Raw genomic sequence first — 25,540 nt, 5'->3', positions numbered from 1 at the left:
CAGTTATTATTCATGGCCGCTGAAAGGCGGCTGTGTGGCGGACTGACCTGCGCGCTGTGTGTGATGGCGTCGGCCTGCGGGGCGGTGAGGTCAGAGAGGACGTCCGTGGGTTCCCTCTCACAGGGGTCGTGGACTCCTGGACCTCCTGCCGAGGAAACACGCGTCAGACGTCTTTATCTCTATTCATGGGGAAAGAAAAACCCGCCTCCGGCTCCCGTGGCCCTGAGACCGACTCATCTGCTGTGAATTTCTAATTAAATCCTTATCGTGAAAACATGAGGTATATTTGGTATTTTCTTTAGATTTTTTCATTTTTAATTAAGGGTTGAGCTCATACAACATCAGCAACCTCAGTTACGATAAAAGTCCAGCCACATCAGAGGAGGAGGGAAGTCGGAGGATCAGACGACAAGGAACTAAATCCCTTTTGAGGACGCGTTAACGTTTCCTGGGCTGCTGTGGGATAAAACCACCCCCGTGTGGGTGAAGGTTCACAGGGTCACCTGAGGGATTGTTCAGGTCAACGCTCAACTCCAGGTTTTCTCTCGGAGTGAAAAAATGATGACGCTCACTTCTTCTCATTTCCTGGAGTATAAAATGCATTATTTATGAGATTAAAACCGTTGATGCAGCACGCTGCGCCCATGACAACCGTCTCTTCTCCGGCATCACCATCAGATGAGGGACTTTGTTGTTTTCTCTGAGGCATCAAGAACATTCATCATTAAAACTGGAATCAATTCTCTCCATCAAAGTTTGAGAAGAGCCGTCCTGGAGGAGGAGGAGGAGGAGGAGGAGGAGTGGGAGGGGTCTGCTGGACCGCCATACTCCTGTCTGACATTAAAACCCTGAGCTGCAGAATCTACTCCTGCATTCTTCAGCTCGTCTAAGTGCAGGCGCCTCAGGGGTTCATAAATACTCCTGAAGTCTGTTGAAATTCTGAGGTTTTACATTTAAAGATAAAGTATAAAAATTCCTCCGGACCATAAAACAACCTAAAAATGATCCAAATAAGGCCTCATACAAGCAACAGCACACAAAGTATCACGTCACATCACTTTTCAGTGATGATAAACTTGTCTGTCTCTTTAGACTTGGAACGGGGTGACGACATCTTTGCTTCATACGTCATCAGGTTGCGGCGACACAGCCAGACACCGATGACCTCGTACACGGAGGCGACGAAAAGCTTGTTTTGAACGCACGTCGGAGGAAATGAAACTCTCTGCCTGCGTTTCACAGATCCATCCATCCTGGTATTGTGTTTAGACCCAACAAGCGTCCACCAGTGGCGGCTGGTGCTAACAATTTTTTGGGGGGCGCAATCTACCTTGGCATACATCAGGGTGTAACGGTACACAGAAGTCACGGTTAGGTACAAGCTTGGTATGGGGGAAAAAAGAAAGGTAGAAAATAATATTTTGGTCCTTTCATTTTGAAAAATGTAACCATCCAATAATGGCTTATTGGTCATAGGTTTTAATGAAGCAGTTCAGTTTTGCTGCAGTGGAAAAAGAAAAGTGAACATAAAGTCATTTCAACAAGTCCACTGTTATTTTGTTGTTTTTTTCTTCATGGTTTGGGTTCAGTTTATTTTACAAATTAGAGAGAAGAAAAACATTAACATTTCCATTGTTCTATCTGTAATTTATATTATTTAAAAAGATAACGTTCCTTTCTTTCAGATATTTGATCAACAAATGTTATTTCAAAGCGAGTGTTATTTAACATATTTAAAACAAACATAAAAATCTGGTTTGTGTAGTTCAGTTTGATTTTCTAAAAAAGACGGGGAATTAATTGTCCAATCTCATTAGATTAAAAAAACAACACACAAGTACGTCACGATACTGATCGCTGATTCATTGCTGATAACTGAGTTTCTGGGAAGCACACGACTGCGTCCCTTTAGGAATCTAATTCAAACCAATTAAAAGATCCTCAGGTCACGTGTTTATCAAATGTTTCCAGCTTACACTGGATTCTGTTTGACCGGCACCCCTTACTTCCGGAATAAAATTAAATAAAAAACATTTTGGAACCAAATAAATATTTAAACAACATTTAATTACTATTGACAGTCACCCACAGACTGAAATAACACCTTCTTTTAATAATTATATGCATCTTACAGGTTTTTTTATTTTTATTTTTCATCTCGATGTGGGCCCTCTACTGACCAGCCGTCACTGGCGTCCAGGCCCTGCTTTGTTCTGTAAACTGGGTGAATTACGTGCTGCGAGTTCAGGTGTAACCGTGGTGATGGTTTACCTGGCAGCAGGATGCCGGAGGCGATGCACTCCACGACGCGGCGCAGGGCTTCTCCCGGGCCCAGCGGCCGGCTGCACGTGGCGATGGCCTTCTCACAGATCAGCTCCAGAGGCTGCAGAGAAACACTCGGCGTGAAGGTTCCAGTCGGCTACAAACGTACGACACGGAGACGTGTTTGTAAAGCTCCTCTTCCGGCGACCGTGGCAACGTACCCATCCTTTGAGAGGCTGCCACGCAGGCAGGCGGTTGCACGCCTCTCGGAGGATCCTCAGGACGATGACGCAGGACTTGAGGTCCGTGACTCTGGCCTGGAGGGACAGATGCACAAGCGTCAGCAGCATTTCAACCAGACGTTTGAGACGTGGGAGCGGATGCCGTCATGACCCCTGAACGCTCAATATTGGCGCTTTTACACTAGTACCTACTCAGCCCGGCTCGACTCGCCTCCCCTCGGTTTGATGCTTTCCCACTAGGGGTCTAACTAGGGGTGTGCAAACAAGGGTACCTCACGATTCGATTCGATTTCGATTATTGGAGCTTCGATTCTTCGATTCTTCGATTATAACGATTGTCGATTCGATTCGATTATTGTGATTTTTAATGCTTTTTTCCATACAAGATTGATTTTGTCTTCATCTGTGGCTACATTTGTAAATAAATAGCCAATCAATTAACTCAGTTCCTCTAACAACACTCATTAAGTAAATAACAAGGTTTTTTGAACATTTGACATGTATTTTTCAAAGACACAAAACAATTTATTTTATTCATTTATTCATTTGCTCTTTGACTTACTTAACTTTGACCAGGGAAAGCTGCACTTGCATGAGAGCCCCCTCTATTGGTGGAAAACACTGAAAACGGTCAAGCCCTGGATTTAATGAGTTCATTAATTCAAGTAAACTAGATATGTACTTAGTGTAAACACATCTGCCATATTTCAAGTGAATAATAAGAAATGTGCATTCTTGAAAATGAAATGATTCCGCAGCTTATTCAGTCTGGAATCTGGATAGGATAACTTTTTTATCCTATCCTAATTTTTTTTTTTTTTTTTTTTTTACTGGACCATAATCGATTACAAATCGTCACGTGACGCATCGCGATGCATCGACACATCGATGAATTGCACCCACCTCTAGGTCTAACGTGCCGAGTAGATACTTTTTCTGTAACTATTCTGCGGTGGTTCTAAGCGGGCGAGTCGGGCCGTATCTGACTTCATCACACTACACGCCACCGATTGGTCGGGGGGTGTGGACATCAGTTTTTTAACTTGATATCGAACACGAGCCACAGACCCAGCAGCACATATATCATCTCCTCCATGTTCTACATATTTAGTGTTGTTGTCTTCTTCATTTAGCTCACACAATCAAATACGTCACAGCAGCTTCGCTCCAACCCGCCTACTTCTGCTCCAGGTGCTGAATTGTTACGGAAAAGAAACCAGGCCGAGTTGAGCCGAGCCGAGCTGAGAAGGTGCTAGTGGAAAAGTGCCATATGCTGCCAACGCCACTGTGAAAGGTTGAGTGTTTATTTTCTTCCCACAGCGTTGCTTCGCTGAACAAATACAGTTGACAACCTGTCAAGCATCAACACAACCTTCCTGTTTGATTAGATTCACGTTAAATGCTCAGCAGCCGACTCTCAGTACGTTAAAGCTGCGTTTTGTGGACTGGAATCACCTTGAATGTCTCGTGTTTACCTAATAAGTCTTATTTTCACTCTACTCTCAACACCACACCTTGTTCTCAGATGTATTAATGCTCCTTTACTCTGCAGCTTCTCCGTCTGAAGGTTTTAATAATAACGTAATCTCTGAGCTCTTTAAATAAACAGACGTTTACAGACGGCTGCAGTTTTACAGCCCAACAAAAACACAATGGAAGAAAAGAGGGAAGATAAAGCTGAATACTGAGCAGAGCAGAATGTGACGCATCTGGAAGAACAAGCAGTCGACTCAATATTTAAAATCATGTGTTCAAGTATTTATCGACGGCTCCACAAACATCAGAGCAGACTGCTGCTGTGGGAGAGGACGACTGCTGGGGGGGGTTTACTACACCCCTCACGGTGCTACGCCTAAGAAAAACTATTATTTAGTGTAAAATTAAGTCAAAAAGAAAAGAGCATGCAGCCGTCCAGAGTGCTGCACATCAGTCGTGACAGCCGTCTCAATTTGGAGCTTGATGTTGGCTCGTCCGTCCGACGCTAAGACAAACGTCCAGCGCTGATGTCAGGGGAAAACAAACGGCGTTTCCGCAGAAACGCCTCTCACCCACTGAAGTGGAGCAGAGTGACTTTCTGGCATTTCGCCTCGAGACACAGACACCTCGCAGTCGCTGAGTCCGCCGTGAACTCGGAGACGTACACCCGAATGTTCTGCAGGCAGATGCGGGACGTCTGACTTCAAAAGGTCAGAACTGGGCCACAGCCGCAATAACAGAAGAAAGAGGTTTGTTATGACTCCAAAGCCCAGACTTCAACTCGAGTTAAATGATCTGAGACGGCGTTGTAAAGAAGAAAGAGCCAGAAAGATGTCAGTGGTGATAAAGTCATATAATTATAGATGTGACCCACATCTCACTGGAGGAGAAGAACTGAGCGTCTGAGAGCAGCAAGTCTTCGGTTGACTTGTTCCAGGTGAAAGCAGACGGACGTGGGCGGCACGGGCTGTGATATTACACATCTGCCAAGTCCTTGGCTCTATAGTTCTGCGGGTTTGTGGGTATTCACCAGAAGGCCGGTCTGCAGCGTGTGCTCTGATCTCACTTGGCATTTAGCTCTCCTCCCCCGAGGGAAGCCCCCCCCCCCCCCCCACGCCGCGCCTCATCCTCCTCGGTTCAGGCCGTTCATCCAGAACCTGACCGGCGACCTCGTATCCGGAGGATGCTCTTCCTCCGCGTGCACGTCAGACGTGGTTCTAACCTCCTCATCCTTCTAAAAATATTCAGCTCCATCAGATAAAGACGATGAAAGCGGGACTCCAGGAGCTGTGCAGCGACAAGCCGCGGCGGACAACGTCCCTCTTTGAACAAGGGTTCAAAGAGGGACGAGAATAATGCAAAACTGTCCACCTGAATCCAGTTGAGGACTGTTCTCGGTACGGCCGACCGCCACAAGAGAAAAGTCTTCAGTTCCTCCAAACTCTTTAGCATCAGTGTTTTTAGGACTTGTTGTTGAAGAGACCGTCAGCTGGAAACTTCTACTGCCATGACATCTATCTAAAGTTGCTTTCGTCAACAAAAATTATGTCTAAATATCATCATCAATGAACCTTTATCACCTGAGGAAAACAAGACGAGACGCAACGAAAATGCTGGTCATGTGACGATAACGATAATTAAATATATAATGCAATATCGTAGACGAATAAAAACAAGACTAAAATGTAGATTACAAAATAAAAACTCTGCTAAAATGTGTCTTCATTTTCGTTGACCAAAACGAGACGAGACGATATGTTCTAACAAAGATCCTTAATATCCATGTTTTCAGTAGTTTCCTCTGGTTTAGTTCTGCTGCTGGGTGACGTCACGTCCTCAATCCCAGTCGCGGGGAATCAGATCCAGAAGATGCAGCTGCAGGTTAGAGACTGATGCCGTTAACGCAGAGCTCTAGGTTCACGTCCATTAAAAACAAAGTTAAACAGAGAAAGGGGCCGATGGCCGGCCACGCGGGGATCTTCTCTGGGGCTGGGAGAAGAAGAAGAAGAAGAAGAACCATCTTTGGATACACTTTCCTACATAGACGTGGAAAAGAAAACCCAATGTGTCGTAGAAAAAGAAATGGGGGAAATGCGGAAAAATAAATATGCGTCTTCTGTATCTGGAGTGAATGTATTCTTGAAAGGTAACAATAATATAATAATAAGATAACCTTGTTTGAATTGTAAAATGAGTTTGGCTAAATACAATCTTTGATTAAAACGAGACTAAAATGGTTCTGGACAATTCTGACTAAAATAAGACTAACATGCTCAGACTTTTAGTCGACTGAAACTTGTATGAACGATAAGTATGAACGTGACTAAAACTAATAAAAACTAAAACGATAGCTTGACCCAAAGACTAGACTAAAACTAAAATTGAAACAGACTATACTACATCTATCATCACTTTAGCCGAGCGACTCTTGTTGCTCGTTGCAGCATCATGACGATAATTAAGGGAAGCCTCTCTCTCTAGATGGGAGGAAATCCCAAACACAAGTGTGAGGATGCTTCAGTGTTGACATGGTTCACCCCTTCTGTGGACGATCTACCTCCTAGGTGGCAGGAGGGGAACTTCGTCACATCAGTCTTGTGCTGTTAGGTTTCTGCTTTTCAGTCTGTCGGGGAGGTTTTTCCTGGAGAAGGACCTCTCTGCTGTCTCGACACCGGGCCGCTGTCCAAAGCTTCAGGGGGCTGCAGATGCTTTCACAACCTCCGGCACGCCGGCGATGACGCCACGCGAGTGGAATCCTCTTAAAGAAAATAGTCCTGATGGTTGATGGACACCGTTGGACATCCTGTGGCTTTCTTCACTGTGGCTGAACCCGTCTGAGGTTCCAGATGATGCAGCTGCCTGCATGTGAGTCAATAACAGCTGGACACTTCTGTTTGGAGACCAGAGGACACTTTTGGACTAAACAAAAAACATTTCATCTCAGTGATGACCTTCTTTCAGCTGACCTTCAGCTGACCTCTGGATTCATGACATATCTGGCCAAGACTGTGGTTAGCTGGAAGTTTCAGTCCAACCAAGTTTATTCCAACCTCCCACACGTGTGTCCGTCACATTTCTCTGGGTCGTAACTGGAACTCTAGGGCTGCAACGATTCCTCAAATACCTCAAGTAACTCGATTACAAAAAATGGTCGAGGAATTTCCTCTGCCTTGAAGCCTCGTTTAAATAAAAAATACATTTAAACTTCACGTTTCACAAGGGTCCTTTTTAATGTGACACAACGTGCTAACACGCATGTGTCCCTTATAGAGCGGAAGAAGATGTTTAGCTGCACAGACGCCGGCCGGGACTGACAACAGTGACAGTGCCAATGAGAAAACGCAGCAAAGCGAAAGTAATAAGAGGAAGAGAAAGAAGATGTTGAAGCTGTGGGATCATTTCAAATTAAAAATAAATAAAACATATATAAAAATAATAAAAAAGGCCCCCGGTCCACATGGTGTAAGACTCTTGTTCCGAGTGCCGGTCCACAGCCAAGCATCTCTGTTGAAACGTGTTGGTCATGAATGTGAAATTGCAGTCTTAAAGAAAATTTTTTATTTTTGACAGTTTCGGGAAATGTTAAGTTTAAAATAATTTTATTTATTTTTATTGGAAAATTTAACAAACAGCTTACTCATTTGCATAATATGTAAATAAATGTCAAATATTCTCAAAAAAGACACAAATTGGTTGTTTTTAATCAAGTACTCTGTCTTGTTTTCTATTGTATATTTATAAATGGGCTTTAATAAAGCAAAAGTAAGTTTTATCCTATTACTCAATTAATGGATGGAATATTTCATAGAATAATCGATCACCAAACTATCCGATAGCTGCAGCCCTATGGAACTGCCTCTGATGCTGTTGCAGAACTGTCAATCAGTGCAGCATCTAGAGCATCAATGACTTCATGACCAAGAGGACTGGAAAGGGCGTGCAGCGTCGGCGTGCGGCCCGGCTCAGCTCACCTGGAACCACTTGGCGTGTCGAAGTGCCGCCAGCGCAGCCCGGCACTTCTGCCCATCCAGGACGTCTTCGGGGTCGTCCTCGCCAGCCGCCCGCGGCGCCTCGTTGCCCTGCTCGTCCTCCTCTGGACAGACGAGACAGTCTGCGTGTGAGCATACACGTACAAACACACACACACACACACACACACACACGGCAGGGTCGGACAGCTAATTATTAGGCAGACCCACTGATCTGAGCAGATGGGGGGGGGGTTTGTGGGATTCTCATGCACGGGTCAGATCTGTCACCACACTGATGGGATGAACCGGAGAACACGTGAGTGCATGCGTCTCGCCGGCCGGCCGGAGCCGCAGCAGGTGCAGATCAGCGGCTGAAGGCCATGGATCTGGCAGATTAGTGTAATCAATCACTGCACAGGAGGAAGATGAGAGCACGGCCGCAGCGTCACGCCAACGGGCCGATTCTGGATTGAAATGATGCTTCAGTGCAACGACTGATCGGACGGATGCTAAAGAATCTGGCTCAAGAGCGGTGAAACGTGCACCGTTCTGCAGCTTTCTGGGGGGGCCGTGCTCGTACCTTCCCCCTGTGGGTGTCAGATGTTTATGTTTGGCTGAGACAGCCTCTCCACACCGGGGTCCCTGTGGGGGGGGGGGGCCGCGGGAGAACGACAGCAGAAGAAGAATGACAGCAGATGAGAACATAAACATCTGAGAGGGAGAACGCCGCCCTGGAAAGAAAGTGAAGGCTTCTCTGCAGCAGCGGAGGGGGCCGCCATGGGACGGTCGGGCAGACCAACAAACGGGGGCAACAGACTGCAGACCACACCGCGGAGCTCCACTCGGCGCGGAGGCGGCGACGTGTCCCCAGATATCAGGTTATCAATGTCCCCTCACGGCAGAATCAGGGCCGTCGCGGGCTAAACATCTCTGACGATCAGAAGATCATAGAAGAAGAGAGGTCTCCAAATGCACGAATGGTACCCTTTTTCCACCAAACCGGTTCCAGGGCTGGTGCTGGTTCACAACTCGTTGAGCTGAGAACCGGTTTGCTTTTCCATAGCTCGGGTGTTAAGGGGAGTCACGTCATTACGTCACTGCATTTGCTTTGGTGTGAAAGTTGAAGCAACAACAACGTATTTGCTCTAATAGGACTTGGTCCACGTAGCACCTCCGTGGACACATCTCTAAAAGACAAGTTGTCTCGTCCTCAGACGACTGCTGCTTATTTGAAAATGTCTCCGTCTCCCAGTCTTGCTATTGCCGTTGGTCTTAATAACTCCTCGGCTTACATAAGCGGTTCTTTCCTCTAGCCCAGCAAAGAGTTGGTGCTCCCTTGGAACTGGTTCTTCTGGCCCGGAGCCAGTTCTTTTTCAGTGGAAACAGAAAGCCATGTTCCAAACTCAGCACTGGCCCAGAACCAGAACCAGCCCTGGAACTGGTTTGGTGGAAAAGTGGTATGCGAGTGCTCATGTTGCGGTTCGCCCGCCTGCAGAGGTCAGAGGTCAAGCGCACCCGCCGGCCGGCCGAGTGTGTGGCTCAGCAGTCTGTCGCGGTGAGAGCTGGACGAGATGAAGAGGTGGAGGACAAGCGAGGAGCAGACGACAAACGCAGGTTTCATCTTGCGTCACTCCTCCTCCGAGACCAAGAAGTGAGGCCCTGCATGGCCTCTGCCCCCGGGGCTGCTGGGTAACGTAGTCACACACCTCTCTGACAGGAATTGTTCTTGTTTGGTTCAAAGTTTCATAAACAAAGTTTTTAATCTCAGGAGGTAGCTGGTGGTCAGAGACACAAACGCTGCGGCGTAAATATGTTATTGATCAGGTCGATTATCCACCAGTCGACTAAGTAAAATTACATTTTTTCATTATTGTTGTGTTTTTTAACGTCACTAAAATATAAATTTTCACCTTTTTATAAATGTACTTGTGTTTATTCTATTTTAAATTTAAAACCAAAATGCAGTAATTTGGTTTTCCAGTTGAACGAGGAGTTTTAAAACGACAATCTACAAACATCTGAAAGACGTATTTAAATTGAATAATCAACATATGACTCTCAAATACAGAACTATCAAATCTGCTCTTTCCTACTCAAGTTAACAATGTAGGGAAATTTAAAAGTCCTTTTGAGAATTAGGTGAAAACAAGAATCATTTAACGTTTATGAACTTAAAAGAAGGAACGAACCACAGCTTTTTATTAATATATTTCCAGCCAGAACATAAAACTCAGTTGCAATCTGCAGTTTGTGCCACTGGATGTGACAACGACGCCAACGTGGCTGGACAGAACAATGACAAGGTCGTTTACGCGACGATTTAATCCATTTTAAATCTGCAACTACGCCCTTTTGATAAGACATTTTCTAGCAAAGAGACAATGAAAATTATATTTCTAGCAAATTATTTTATGGGGATGGTTTTGAGGCAGAGCCCGCCAGTCAGATGTTTAATCTGAAATTCTGAACGTAAACTGGTCTACAAGATCCTGCTCTGTATTTAAAGGCACTGTAAGCGATTTGTGGATGTCGCCTCCACATGGACTATCTGAATCTATTTTGATGACTGCCTGTTTTGTTATTGTTTGGAGGGCAAGCTCCAGCCACTTCACTTCCAGGTTACTGAGACAGGACCGTGAGTGAATACTGTATTTTTAATAACAGTTTAGTCGTGAGATGAGCAGCTTTCGGATGGTGTCTGGGTTTAACGGAGGCAGGCCATGAAGGAACCGTCACTCGCAGGTCCGGACCGCACACGGATCAGGACAACCACTAGATTCTCCTCGAAACCATCAGCTGAAGGGAGTTTTCATTAGTGACAGAAAACCAGATTTATTGACTCCACACCATTTTTCCAGCATGAAATTATGGGATGCCATTGTGAGCCAATAGAAATCAGCCAGCCCCAATAATTAAGAGTACAAAAACACAGATGTGGACAGGGGGCTGCTGGGTAATGTAGTCACTGCTTGTTGGAGACATGGACCAGAATTTCATGGTGACCCAGAGAGAGTCCAGTCAACAGAGAAGGGGGTGGGGTGGGGGGCAGACAGTGATTGGTTGGTTGTCGGGGGAAGCCCCGTGTACCCGGGGTTTCCTCATACCCTGGGGGGCCTCATCGGCAGCGGCGCCACAGGAGTTTCATTCCACGCGGCGGAGGGGCGACCTGCGAAGCTACGGCAACAAAACCAACAGTCAGTGAGCAGAGGCCGGCGACGGCTACAGGAGGAACAGGAGCCAGACGGGACTGTTTCCATGGTTACGGAGAGCCCTCTTGAGATGCTGCGGCAACAGTTGGGTTTTGACAACATTTCCTCAAACGTGGGTCCAGACAGAAGCACTGAACACACGTGTTTGGTGAAGCTGCAGGAGCTCAACCGCAGTTCCAGCAGTTTGTGTTATTTTCTGCTTTTTTCTGCCTCCAAAGTGTCTGGACAGCAAAAACTATCAAGGACACTAAACTTTGGATGTTGACAAAGTTAACAGCCAGAAGCTTTTTCGATACGCTGCAACACAACAAACCTCTGCCATCTATAATTACAAAATGTGGCCTAAAGGTGGCACTAAAATTAGAAAACATACTTTTGGCCCGTCTCTGGAGAACTGCATGTGCTGCATTTAAAGCTTGTTTTCTCCCCCACGATTCCTTTGAAGCTCCTGCATCAAAACAACCCGCTCAAATCTCACCATTACATTTCTTTTTCAACACGATTTTAACCTTTTATAAGACCAATACTTGAAATTTCAAAGTTTCAGCTCCAAAAGGTTATTGGAGAATTTTAAAAAGGGACTTTTTTCCAACGTTTTTTCCTCTCTTTCTCCGTAGTATGTACAGATTTTCCTGTTTTCCTGGGTTTAAAAACAAAACAACTGGTTCCCATGACATGTGGGATACTTCATCTACCCACGACACTACTGAAGAGTTGTTAAGGGAACTTGTGTTGCAGTAGAGCACAAACGTCTCGGCCAATCGGCTCTTCCCAGCTCAATGGTAAATATTTATCAGTAAATTGTGATGCAACACAGAAGTAATTAAAAGCGATGAAAATTAAACTCTGGAGCCTTTAAGGGTCCTTGGTTGATATTTTCTGACAAGTTCGGACCGCATGAAACTACTCCCCTGACCATTCCTCCGACGTCTGCTGAATTTAGTACAAGTTCATCCATGTCGGGGTTTGTGGTAAAACCAATCATCCGTTGATCGCTGTGGCTGCAAATCTGCTGTAAGTTCACATTTTTATGACCTTGAATTAAGCTATAAATGCAGAAGTAAGAGAAAGCGACATTTAAAGGCTTATAAAACAAACTTTGTTATCGTTTTTTTTTTTTTTTTGAGGAGGCTGAAATACATCCAGTGAAATGCAATCGTCTGAAACATGTTGATAAAAAGAGGAAAACACAACCTTAAAATAGTTTATGTGCAGAAGTTGTGGTTCCCAGTGCTCGACTTAAACTGACGGACCAGAACTCGTACATGTTGAATGATGTTGAAATGAGCAGATAAATTCTGGCTCCGAACCCTCAGCAGCTGACTGGGAATGGAGTCGACAAGGCAATAAAACGATATCAAAGCTCTAACAGATTGCAATTTCCACTGTCTAAAATGTCAAACGATGGAGGCAGACGAGAACTATTAAAGTGGAGATAAGATCAGGGAGAGAAAGAAGCTGCACGTCTGCAGGGAGGAGAGACGACGCAAACACTCTGGAGGCTGCAGGAAGATTCGGCTGACAGGAGTAGACGTGCAGCATCCCTGTCAGCAGGACTGGCGTATAAACAGCACCAGCATTTAAAATAAGATGAGCTTCACCTGAAAACACACCCCAGCTCACAGGAAGGAGAAAGACGAAGCACTGGTTTGGACTTGATGTCCAGAAGGACGAAACATTCAGCTCTGACGAACCCTTTTCCAGGGTTATTTGGGATTTATACAGGACTGCCACAGAAGTAGTGAGTGCATCCATCCGGCCATCCATCCATCCATCCATCCATCCATCCATCCATCCATCCGCCCATTAAGGGCCACAGGGGTCTTGCTGGAGTCAATCTCAGCTTAAATTGGGCAGGACTCGTAATATTATCGTGGTATCATAACTTCCATAAAGACTCGAGTTGATCTAGTTATAACTTGGATCAAGTTAGATTTCTGTCGACTGTCTTGTAAGTTTGTAGATCTGGACGAGAACAGATCACCTGGCTCGGCTCATCTACAAACAGCTTTTAAATTTGAGCTGTGAAGCTGTTTTTATCCGTGTCGTACACACTGTTATATGGACGGCTGTGGCGACAAAACAAAACAAGTGTCTGATAACTTTCCATCAACTTTTCAGAAATAATTCCAACAGAATTTTGCAAATATTTGACGATAGAGGGGAATCTGACGGGAATTTATTGGAAATGATGGGACATTTGTGGCGCTTAAAAGTAGAAATCAAATTTTTAAAATGATATTTTAGATTTTGTTTTGATTGGTCGGCTTAATTTCTTTCAATTAACTACTAATAAACATTATTGTTGATTAATTTATGTATTTTAATTAATTCCTTCTAATTTTGTTCACACTTTCTGGGCTTTCATCATCTCTGGCGTCAATAGGTTCTTCCTGGAGCTCATCAACAGTATCGTGATCCCAAATAACAAATAAATCGACCCGCTCCAGTAATCCACCTCTGCTGTTGCACAGTAATGGAAAACTGGTGAGAAGAACCCAGACGAAGCAGCATCACAGCAGTTATCCATCGACGCCTTGGCAACGAGCCTCTCAAACAGGTCAATGAAGAGGTGTTTGTTCCGTCCACTAATGTGAGCTGGTCCTGTTACCCTGCTGGGGGATTCTCCGGGTTTAGTAAACCCGACCCAAACTGTTTCAGATGAGACGAGTGTGTTCAGAGACGTCATTCTGGATCCTGCTGTCAAAACCCAACCAGATTAAAAGGTAGTTCTGAACAAGGAGCTTTCCCGTGCGACCATGTGATCATTCTGGACGCACGACACCCGGTCAGAACAGTCACATCTGCTCTTGTTCAGTGAGAGTTTATGGGATTTTACGCTGCTCAACAAACACAGAAACACTGGTTTACGTGACAGGACGTTAATCCTGCAGGAAATGTTGTGACTCGACAGCTGTTGCTTGGAGCCATTTGTTAAAAAACATTGTTTTAAGCTTTTGTTAATGCTCTCTTTTCTTTTTTTTTCCTTTGCTCGGAGCAAAACCGGTAATGGGGCTCCGCTGTTAATGGCAGCTCTTCAGTCTCGACTCGAGTGTCATTCATTTTTAATTTCACTCCCATTTGTGGAAGAAAACATTAACGTTAAAGCCCCGGCAGCAAACACCATCTCTTTACTTACAGATCGGAAAGTTGCGTTTTCCATCAACGTTTCAGTCACTTACAGATTTCATCAACATCCCTGTTCTGAATCTGAACCCGTGACTTTGGCTCGTCGGAGGTAAAGTTGCTTTCGTCAACGAAAATTACGACTAAATATCGTCGTCAACGAACCTTTATCACCTGAAAACGAGACAAGACGCAACGAAAATGCTGTTCATGTGACGATAACGATAATTAAATACATAATGCAATATCGTAGAGGAATAAAAACGAGACTAAAATAGTCGTGTCTTCATTTTCGTTGACCAAAACGAGACGAAATGTTCTCACAAAGATCCTTAATATCCAATTTTTTAAGTAGTTTCCTCTGGTTTAGTTCTGCTGCTGGGTGACGTCACGTCCTCAATCCCAGTCGTGGCCCGCGGGGAATCAGATCCAGAAGATGCAGCTGCAGGTTAGAGGCTGATGCCGTTAACGCAGAGCTCTAGGTTCACGTCAATTAAAAACAAAGTTACATAGAGAAAGGGGCCGATGGCCGGCCACGCGGGGATCTTCTCTGGGGCTGGGAGAAGAAGAAGAACCATCTTTGGATACACTTTCCTACATAGAAGTGGAAAAGAAAACCCAATGTGTCGTCGAAAAAGAAAAAAAACGGGGAGAATGTGAAAAAATAAATATGTTGTAAACTCAAATTAGAGTCTTCTGTATCTGGAATGAATGTATTCTTGAGTCTATAAGGTAACAATAATATAATAATAAGATAACCTTGTTTGAATTGTAAAATGGGTTTCGGCTTAATAAAATCTTTGACTAAAACTAGACTAAAATGGTCCTGGACAATTCTGACTAAAATAAGACTAAAATGCTCAGACTTTTAGTCGACTGAAACTTGACACGACTAAAGGGAGAATGAATGTGACTAAAACTAATAAAAACTAAAATGATAGCTTTACCCAAAGACTAGACTAAAACTAAAATTGAAACATCACTTTAGCCGAGCGACTCTTGTTGCTCGTTGCAGCAAATTGAAACAGGCTGACAAAAACAACACTAGTCGGAGGAGGATGGAGACGTCACCTGAGACGTCTCCATCCTCCTCCATCTCAACCCGCTGCAGCCATCCTTCCCGTCCGTCTGTTATTTCCACTGTGCTTGACCCAGATCCATATCAGCCTTTCTCCTTTTCCTGTTCTCCTCTCAGCTTTCAGCCCCCCCACCGGTCTGTCTCAGGTTCCGGTTTCACAGCAACGCTACACCCTCAGATTCCCGTGTTTCCACCCACATCTTCAGCTGTTTGTTCTTACATGAAGGTCAACTTAAAAGCGGGATGTCGGAGGGATGGCGGAGAGAGAGGAGTCGGTACCTTCTTCTCCGGCGCTGTGCTCCTCCCTCATGGCTAGGGAGGTGAGGGTGATCTTCAGCGTGAGCCCGGGGTTTTTGGTGCTGCAGACCTGGATGGCCGCCTCGGGCACGCATGACCGAACCTCGTAGCCGTCGTCCGTCAACGTCTGCAAAGCAGGGCTGCAGTTAACTCAACATTCAGCTTCTCAGTCACAACATGAAGTCCTGCTGTTCATGGAAATACGACGTCAACCTCTCCTGACTGGGTTAGAATTGCACTTGAACATTGTGACATGACATGCAGGAAATTCAGAGTGATTCAGCGCCACAAAGTCATCCTCAGAAATCGTGACATTTGTCCAGCAGACAACCTGCAGAACTCTTCATCGTGATGCTAGTGAGTTACCGAGGCCGCAGCTTCGTCTCAGACACATAAAAACATGGACAGTCCGCACAATTCCACATTTAAATTAAACAAAGCAGAAGTCATTGTGTCTGTGGACTAATTAAAACCCAGAGATTCACTTCCAGCACTGCTGGGAGGAACTCTGGAGTTGGACTGGACCAGGATCTGGATTTAAGTCATAAATCAGAACAAATATCTGGAATGGCTTTCCTCCATCTGTGAAATTTCAGATCAGATGCTCGTGGTGGTTCTGAGGGGGGACCGGGCCCCTGGACTCTGTCGTGATCTCCCCGCTTTCTGTGAGGTATGATTTTAAATCGTATTTTTTTTACACAGGCTTTTAACTCTACAGAGCATGAAGACAAGTCCCTGTACTGGGTCACCGTGTTTGATTGATTGATTGATTGATTTAGTGTCAAAGTGCAGCTGTTTAGTCTTAGTCAGCGCCATGTTTGATATCACATCCATGTCAAGCATGGTAGTGGAGGCTTCATGATCTGGGGTGGTTGCAGTTGTAGCCACAGGACCTGGGTAAGCTCGCCGTCATCAGCCTGGTCAACACCGGGTCAAGCAACAACCATCCCAAGCTGAAAAACAGCTGGAAAATAAAATAATGAAGGTTCTGGAACAAACTCGTCCAGTGGTCCGGGCTCTGCTGTCAGGATGTTTATTGTTTACTAAAAAAAAAATCGGTATAAATTAGGGATGTCCCGATCCGATCACGTTGTTTCAGATTTGATCGATATCGGACGTTGCATCCCGATCAGGGATCCCACATATATTTTGTTATCATTATTTTTATCAGCGCATCAAACAGATGATGGAAAAAATGCTAAACAACTGGTGTATCAACAAGCAACCAAGTAATTTTGCGACCCCCTGGTACAGCGAGGAAGATTATAGGTCCCTTCAAACACAAACATTTTATTCTGTAAGGACAGTAAGAAGTAAGAGTTCAGCCCAAAAAGCACATTACTTTACTTTATGACACTGTTGCTCCTTTATTTGCTTATTTGTTTACATGCCTGCTGGGTGTTTTAAGTTGAACTGCTGTTTTTATTCAAATTTTTTATTAGTTAATAGTTGCACTATTATTACTTTATTGTTCAAGCTACCTCGAAGAAAACTGCTCTGTTTAAGTGCTAAATAATAAAATAAGAATAAAATAAAAATAGGGGACAACCTGGATCTGTTTATTGTGCATTTGTTCATTATTTTAATGTGTTACGAAAGGATCGGGACTCGGTTATCAGCAGATACTCAAAATCAGATCGGAGCCAAAAACACCTGATCGGGACATCCCTAATATAAATTCATAATCGTGCCAACAGAAACACAGTCCAAGCAGTTTGGGATGTTAAAGCAGCAAAAACAAGCAGGTTCCCTTCATTTACTCCAGAGTTCACCTCCCTGCTGATATTTCCCAGGATGCCAAACCATTTTGTGCATTTTCTCCATCTCTGTGAGAAACAGCCTGATCCATCACTCCTCTGTCCCTCAATCTCTCCATGTCAGTACGGGAAATCTGATCTTCAGATGGTTTCCTGAAGCTCGCACTGCAGCCGTGGTGATAATCGGCAGAGACGAGGACGCAGGAAGCCCATTTGAGCTCAAAGCAGCGGCGCTACTCTGCTAGTGGACGTTTGTGGAGGAAACACTGCACACGTCCTCGATGCTGGAGCTATGAACTGGAAGGTAAAACTCAGCCGGCCGTAAGGGTTGCTGAGAATCATCAAATCCATTTGTAGTACAGAAATAAGAAATAGCTTGTGGTCAGAAGAGCAGGGGTGAGATAGCAGTGCAGCCCGGGCTTCCATCTCTAGGAAACTGAGCAGTGCAGATAAATGGAGAGTAATCTGGGCAGCGGCAGCAGCCACTTCCTCCTCAGATTACATCCACCTCAGATCCTCTCCGCGGTGTCTTCTACAGACAAAAAGGTGATCTTTTCATCAGGTTTAAGAACGAAAACATCTTCCCTCTCACTAACATCCACACGGTATTCTGGGGAGAGAATACCGTCTAGTCCTTTAAGCTGTTAATGATTGTAAAATACTCACATGTCACTCACTTCTCAGGACTAAATCCTTCAAACTGCAACAAAAGACTTTCATGCTGAAATATGAGGCTCAATATGAGGAATATTTCATTACTTTAAGGAATCTCTTGCCGTTTCTCGTCCCTGCTATCAGCGAAAACCAGCTAAAGTAACCTCAGATTTCCGTTCAGAGCTACAGCTAACATCACAGCAGAGGAGAGTGAGAGGAGAGTGAAGGTCATGGATGAGACGGTGAGAGGTCGACCGAGACCAAACGACAGCAAATCTGCTGTAAAACTTCACCTCCACGTCTTCAGCGGGATGAACTGAGCTGAAGATCACAAAAGCTCAGACGCAGAGTTGTCGTCAGATTTGCTTTCATTGACTTTATAAAAGTTATTTAACTAAATGCTCTGACAGAAGACGTTGCAGGAGTTGCAGCAGGAGCATCATGTTTAACGTTGCCTGGATAAGATGAATATGATTGTCTCAGATGTTTTCTAAACTGGGGGGGTAAACTGAAAAACCGTGTTGGAAAAAAAATACCACAAAAAACTGAAAATACTGAAAAAAAAACTGGGCTTTTTAAAAGAAATTTCTAAGTGAATGCAATACGCAAGTAAGTACAAAATGAAGACTTTAAATGATGATTTCATTTATGAAGGAAAAATGTCACTCCAACCTTAACTCCAGGTGGAAAGTAATTGCCCCTTGAAGGCCTGTCGCCCGTGATGATTTAGCCAGCCTACAGTATGCTGACATGGCATACATCATCCAAGTTATGGGAAGGTTTTGCATGAGCTGAGAGCAAGATGAAGCATGTACTGTACGCCAGCCAGGTCGTGTCCAGGTCACTTATACTTATCTCCAACCCACATTGACATATGCAGACGGGTTCTGGGCGACCACAGACCCTACATAACATGTTTCCATGTTTCTTCCATGCTTGAAGATGCTTTAAAATCATGTTCAAGCTTAATTGCCGAGTTAAAAGACCTAAAGGTTAATGTTTCCAATTCAGCTGTCAAAAAGTCACTCAGTCATCATATATGTGCATTTCCTCGGTATATTAAGGCTTATATCTAACTCCAAACCCTTCCAATGTGGCTGAATTTGAATAATTCAGGCCCAAATACCTCCACAGCGATGTGGAAAACTCCTTGTTATCATAAAACCTTGATTACAGTTGTTGCCGCTGAGAGCGCCAACTATGAACTTTATTCTTTATTCTTTATTCTTTATTCGGATCCCCATTAGCTTCCACTGTCGTGGTTGCTAATCTTCCTGGGGTCCACATAAAACATCACATAAACATACAATACAACATACAAAATAAACTGACACTTGTCAGTCTAAATCTAAGTACATTAAAAATGGCAATAATATAAAAATAGAGATATAAAAATAGAGAAACATTTGTCAAGCATCATGTACAAAAACATTGATTATTCTAACTGTGTGGTCTCACTCATAAATTTTTGTTTAATACATCTTTTGAATAAATAAATAAATAATAAATAAATATAATAAATATAATAATAAATAAAAAACTGGGTTCAAGGCCCCGTTACACCTTGATGATTTAGATTATCCGTGGCGCGCGGCAAGCTTTCACAAACACTAGAAACATGGAAAGATGTTATGTAGGGTCTGTGGTCGCCCAGAACCCGTCTGCATATGTCAATGTGGGTTGGAGATAAGTATAAGTGACCTGTACACGACCTGGCTGGCGTACAGTACATGCTTCATCTTGCTCTGAGCTCATGGAAAACATTCCCATAACTTGGATGATGTATGCCATGTCAGCATACTGTAGGCTGGCTAAATCATCACGGGCCGGCAGGCCTTCAAGGAGCAATTACTTTCCACCTGGAGTTAAGGTTGGAGTGCGTTTTCCCGTCATAAATGAAATCATCATTTAAAGTCTTCATTTTGTACTTACTTGCGTATTACATTCACTTAGAAAAAAAATTAAAAAGCCCAGTTTTTCGGTGTAATTATTTTATTTATATTTTTCCAACATGGTTTTTCAGTTTACCCCCCCTCCCCAGTTTAGAAAGCATCTGAAACAATCATATTCATCCCTTTATTTAGAGCTTGATTTAGTGAAAGCAAATATGACCAACTTGTTTAGTTTAGTCAAGTTTTACTTTGATATGGGTTTAAGACACCGGAGAGAGTCCTGTCTTTAAGCCATGTAGATGGTATCACCATTAGTTTCACAAAAACACCTGTAGACTATGAGGTTGTTCAGACGGAAAGCCCATTCAGATTTTTTCAACATATCAATGTTTCTCCAGGAGCAGTTGGACAGATATGTCTCCATGGATACAAGATGATGCATATGAAATGCATTCAGGCAGCTTTGTGGAGACTGCTGAAAATACTGGATCTGCACGGTGTGCAGCTGTGGAGACGGAAACGCCTTCGGGGGCGTATGGGCGGAAAAAATTAGTCAGAAAAACAGAAAGAATTATACCTAAAACAGCACAGAAAAAAGTATCCCGGACAACAGGGCCAACAAAAATATAATACCATGAAAAACAAAGCTTTTTTTTTTTTTTTTTAAGTGAATGCAATACGCTTCCGCACTTACTCAGGTTAAATTCGATGTAAAAATGTGTTGTGATGATTTTAAACCGTGGCTACAGAGGTTGGCTTGGGTCTGGAGGACCCAGTTTCAAGCAACAGAATGGCCAAGATGAACCACCTTGGGCCCCTGAGCAAGGCCCTTAACTTTAATTGCTCCCCAGGTGAAATGGTGTGTTTGTTCTCTCAGATGTAAGCCGCTTTGGATAAAAGCATCTGCTAAATGACAGAAATAGTAATAATAATAGTAAAACAAAAACAACAAAAAATGGTAGAAATCTGTGAGGGGCAAATATTTATAAATACAATTTTCAGACTCATCCAGTCCAACACAAACTTTAAATGTTATAACTTTCAAGCTAGAAAGAAAGTCAGCGCAACTATCTGCCTAATATGTGCACATCACATTCTCTGTTCACTCCGGTTGTCGGCGCGTCTCTTCTCCGCCGCCACTAAACGAGCTGTTCTTTTATCCCACATAAAGACCCTCCCATCCCTCCCCGCGGACCACCGCTCTTCCACTGAAACTCAGTTCAGAGGAGTCACGGCTGCAGCTTTCACGCCTCGTTCTGGATGCAGAGAGCTGGAGGTTTGGCCGACATTACCTGGATCTGCAGAGGCAGGTTGGCGCTGATGCTGTACAGCAGCAGTTGAGTGGGTTTCTCTCTGCACATCAGCACCAGTTCCAGGTCCATGTCGCCTTTGATCAGCAGACCCTTGGCCACCAGGCCGACACGCATCACCCCGCACAGCACCGATGCCCCGTCAGACCTGAGGGCGGATGGAGGACGGCCAGCGTCAGATAATGTCACATCCAAGCAGAGGGTTTACTGGTGATAACGGCGCTCTCCAGCCAGAGGACAAGCCTGGACCAAAGTATTTCTGCATGTACGGCTATGTACATGGAGGAAAAGTACATGCACATGGATTATCAACATTTGACTTAAAAAAAAAACAAAAAAAAACCTCAATTTGAGCTATTGTGTTGTTCTTCGTTTTAAACACGTTTACTTCCCTCTTTGAATCCTTTGTTGTGACATTTTCATTCCAGCATTTGTCAAATACAACATTGTGTTATCTTTCCTTCACCACGCCTGTATTAATTTAAGAAAAGGAAATAATAATGTGAGCAATACCAAGTACCTCCCCCCCTCCCCCTCCATGATCTAGTGGTTTTTAGGGTTTGGCTGACGTGGAGTTTAGAGACACAAACTGAGGGGGCACGGTGGCGCAGCTGGTAGTGCAGCGGTCTCACAGCAAGAAGGTCCTGGGTTCGATTCCCGCCGGGGGACGCTGTGGGTGCTGAAGTGCGTGTTAGTTCCCCCATGACTTCAGTGCCCACACCATGGGTGGGGTTGGCGAAAGCATGCACACAGTCCTGGGCTATACATGCCCCCTCTGGCCAACCGGGGCGCCAGATGGGGTGGGGAGGATCCGGCCGGAATAACGTGATCCTTCCACGCGCTACGTTCGGCCGGAGAAGCCCCACCCTGTCTGGTGAAAAGATGCGGCCTGCTCACTCCTCAGGTTAAGGAGGAGACCTGAGCTCAGTGCAGGGCCCTCCCGGGGTTGGTAGAGGATGGCAATGCCCAGGACTGTCAGTAGGTAGGTGGGAAAAAAACCGGGATAAAAATATATCAAAAAAAAAAAAAGAGACACAAACTGCAGATGTAATTACTGTTTTGTTCATGTGAGGAAATATTTTACTTTGAAAATACAAAATCATGGAAGTTCCTGCTCTTTTAAAACTTTATTTATTGTTTAATCGGTTGTGAACCTCTTAAAATGACCATCGGATGGCCTGAAAAATGAGTATATTACAGTTTAAGTCAATTTTGAACTTCTGAAAGTTAGGAAAAGTATAATATTGTACTTTTAACAGGCTCAATGAAGCTGGAAGGGTCTGAGACCTGTAGCTCTTGGGTTATCTTTTAGTATTTTTTTTTTAGTATTTCTTTGTGCAATTTGACCTTGTGGTTTATTTGCTGAAACCTCCACTCTTGGAAAGATTGGCGACTGTTTGTGATGCGTTTCGCTTATAAATTATTTTTCTCACAGTAAAATGTTGAAATGTTTGGAGTTGGTTTTACAAGCGTATTCAGATTTGATGGCCAACGACGATTGTTTCTCTAAACCACTGCTTATGTTTTAGCCTAGCATTTTAAAAATGCCTCTCTGAATTCTCCAGAACAGGAAACACCTGCGTTGACACAAGTCTGGGTTTGGGGGGGGGACTTCGCATTATTGGACATGAGAGTTCTTCCTCTTTGGCTTAGTTTGTGTTGCATAAATAATTGCACTGTGAAAGACATGTTTTTGTTTATCTGAGCTTGTATTCATGTTTTACTAAATCCCCTCTGAACAGATGATTTTTAATATATTGATTTAAAAAAAAGAGATTAAATGGAGGTTCTAACTTTTCCACAAGAGGATGCAGGGCGTTGTGGAAACAAGTACAGTCTTTCATTAGCGCAGTGTTTTCTGTTTAAGACTTTAAGGTCAAGGAAATAAATGAATGTAAAAACATTACTGCCTCCGGTTAAAGCACCATAACAACTAAAAAATATTATAGTTGTTTCGTTGTTATGCCATCAATACAATAGTTTTATTTGTCCCAAATTCGCTCTGCTCTGCATCTCAACTTGAGGTTTTAGGGATGCCGGAGCTCTGAGTGTAGATGTGTAGCCTTAAAGCGAAGTACGCAGAATTTACTAGTGATGTGCGCCTTTAATCATCCCATCATCTCACACACCTCTATTTCCAAACAGCTTTATGGGGGAAGAGATGCAGGAGCCTGCAGAGGAAGCAGCTCAAGGCATCATATAAACAGTAATGTACTGCCATGTACCGTGCTGAGGAAGAAAATAAAGCATAATACAACTATGACAAAATATCGCACAATCATAAAAGCAGCGACGGTAAACAACATAAACGAGACTTGAAACTGGAGCACTCACTGGGTCTCTGCAGCATCCTCCTCCACCGTGTTCTCCTTCGTCTCGGTAGGGGGGGAAGTATTCCCAGGAGAGTTTCTCAGCTCATCCATCCAATCAGAGACCTTCTTGAGGGCTCCCTCCACAGTGGACACCAACATCTGCACGGCCTCCAGCTCCTCCGGGGCCGGATAGATGCTGGCATGTTTGGCCATGACGTGGCGGTCATCATTTGCAAATGACCGGAATGACCTCTGACGGAGAGAGAGAGAGAGAAGGGGCCTCAGTTCTTTCTTGTTTTACTCATTTTTCACTTCGGTTGACAGAGGAGGAGAGTGAAGAGGTGGCAGGTCAGAGTACAGGTGATGAAGTCGAACCTGTGACGTTCCCAGCTCTCTGGGGTTTTAGATCCCACAGAACTGAAAGTCAGTAGAAATGTTATCTTTCTAATAATGAAACAATCAGGTGGCCTTCTCAGTTGTTTTCCTTTTTTAATACAATCAGTTAGTCTGGTTCCTCTGGACTTCAAAGTGGGCCCCAACAGACCCGCTGAACAAACAAACACCCACTTTTGGCGCTTTTCCACTAGTACCTACTCAGCCCGGCTCGGCTTGGCGCTTTCCCACCAGGGGTCTAACGTGCCGAGTAGATACTTTTTCTGTATCTACTCTGCCGAGGTTCGAATGGCGCTTTTGCACTAGTACCTCATCAGCTCGGCGCGGCTCCACCCGTTTTGTCCCCGTTTGTTTTTCCACAGCCAGGTGAGAAGTGGGGGGGTTGGGGTGAAGCTGCTGTGACATACTCGATTGCGCAACCACTTTGTTCATGTCGCCGCTGATGAGAAATCAGCTGGAGCCGCGAGCGGCTGAGAGTAAAACAGCCCGTCTACATCCCTTTTTTAATTCTCTCGTCAGTCACCAGGTTTATGAACATCTGCACCTCAGAGTTGGATCACCAAACAGACGTTTGCGCTTTATAATAAAATCACTGCGAGCCGCGAGTCGCTCTCGCGCTGACTCCCGCTTCCTGATTCAAACGTCTGACGGCCCCCCGACCAATCAGTGGCGCGGAGGGTGGTGACGTCAGAAATAGTCCCGGCTCAGCCCGGTTAGAACCTCACCAGAATGGTTACAGAAAAAGTATCTGCTTGGAGCGGCTCTACCCGTCTCAGCCCCTAGTGCAAAAGCGCAAGACGGGGCCGTGGCGGGTAGAACCGAGCTGAGGCGGGACTAGTGGAAAAGCGCCATAAGCGGCTGAGTCGGGCTGTATCTGACAACATCACACTACACACCACCGATTGGTCGGGGGGTTGGAGTCAGACGTCTGAGTCAGGATGTGACATCAGCGAAAGAGCGACTCTGACGGTGGATTCTTGTTCATTTTATTCGACAGGCAACGGCAGCAAAAAAGTCTGTTTCATGATCCAACTCTGAGGTGCAGATGTTCATAAACCTGGTGGCTGAGGAGAGAAATTAAAAAAGGGATCTAGACGGGCAATAAAGAACGACCAGATCTACCAGAAGCTCTGTCACTTCATAGCTGCTCGCGGCTACCAACGGACTTTTCAGCAGCGCCGAGACAAACAAAATAATTAAAAAGCCTCGCCGCTTGAAGCTTCTCTCACTCTCATTTTTTAACTTGATATCAAACACAAGCCACAGACCCAGCTACATATATCATCTCCTCCATGTTCTACATCTTTAGTGTTGTTGTCTTCTTTGTTTAGATCACACAATCAAATATTTTACAGCAGCTTTGCTACAAACCCCACCCACTTCTGCTCCAGGTGCTGGATTGTTATGGAAAAGAAACCGGGCCGAGTTGAGTCGAGCTGAGATGAGTAAAGCCGAGTAGGTACTAGTGGAAAAGCGCCATAGGAGAACCGAAGCATGTGATGTCAGCAGAGCAGTAGTCGCTCTGACACCAACAGCAGACATCTGAACTGGCTGCAGTGCA

The 25,540-nt window shown here is 44.5% G+C and overlaps 1 protein-coding gene across 3 annotated transcripts in view; it reads right to left on the bottom strand.

Annotated features, from left to right (window-relative positions):
- Window positions 1-25,540, bottom strand: part of LOC133451513 (spermatid perinuclear RNA-binding protein-like) — a 94,499-nt gene that overhangs the window by 22,157 nt on the left and 46,802 nt on the right. For 2 of the 3 annotated variants that reach the window (XM_061730630.1, XM_061730631.1), the window contains exons 3-9: window positions 23,609-23,838; window positions 21,257-21,422; window positions 15,644-15,788; window positions 7,952-8,091; window positions 2,484-2,579; window positions 2,272-2,383; window positions 48-145 (exon numbers count right to left, since the gene is read on the bottom strand). In XM_061730630.1, coding sequence (XP_061586614.1) covers window positions 48-145; window positions 2,272-2,383; window positions 2,484-2,579; window positions 7,952-8,091; window positions 15,644-15,788; window positions 21,257-21,422; window positions 23,609-23,838 — 987 coding nt within the window. The remainder of the gene's footprint in view (window positions 1-47; window positions 146-2,271; window positions 2,384-2,483; window positions 2,580-7,951; window positions 8,092-15,643; window positions 15,789-21,256; window positions 21,423-23,608; window positions 23,839-25,540) is intronic. The other variant, XM_061730632.1, reaches the window with a different exon arrangement.

This window comes from Cololabis saira, chromosome 9 (genome assembly GCF_033807715.1).
Source record: "Cololabis saira isolate AMF1-May2022 chromosome 9, fColSai1.1, whole genome shotgun sequence".
Taxonomy (NCBI): domain Eukaryota; kingdom Metazoa; phylum Chordata; class Actinopteri; order Beloniformes; family Belonidae; genus Cololabis; species Cololabis saira.
This window is presented reverse-complemented; position numbering and strand designations above follow the sequence as displayed.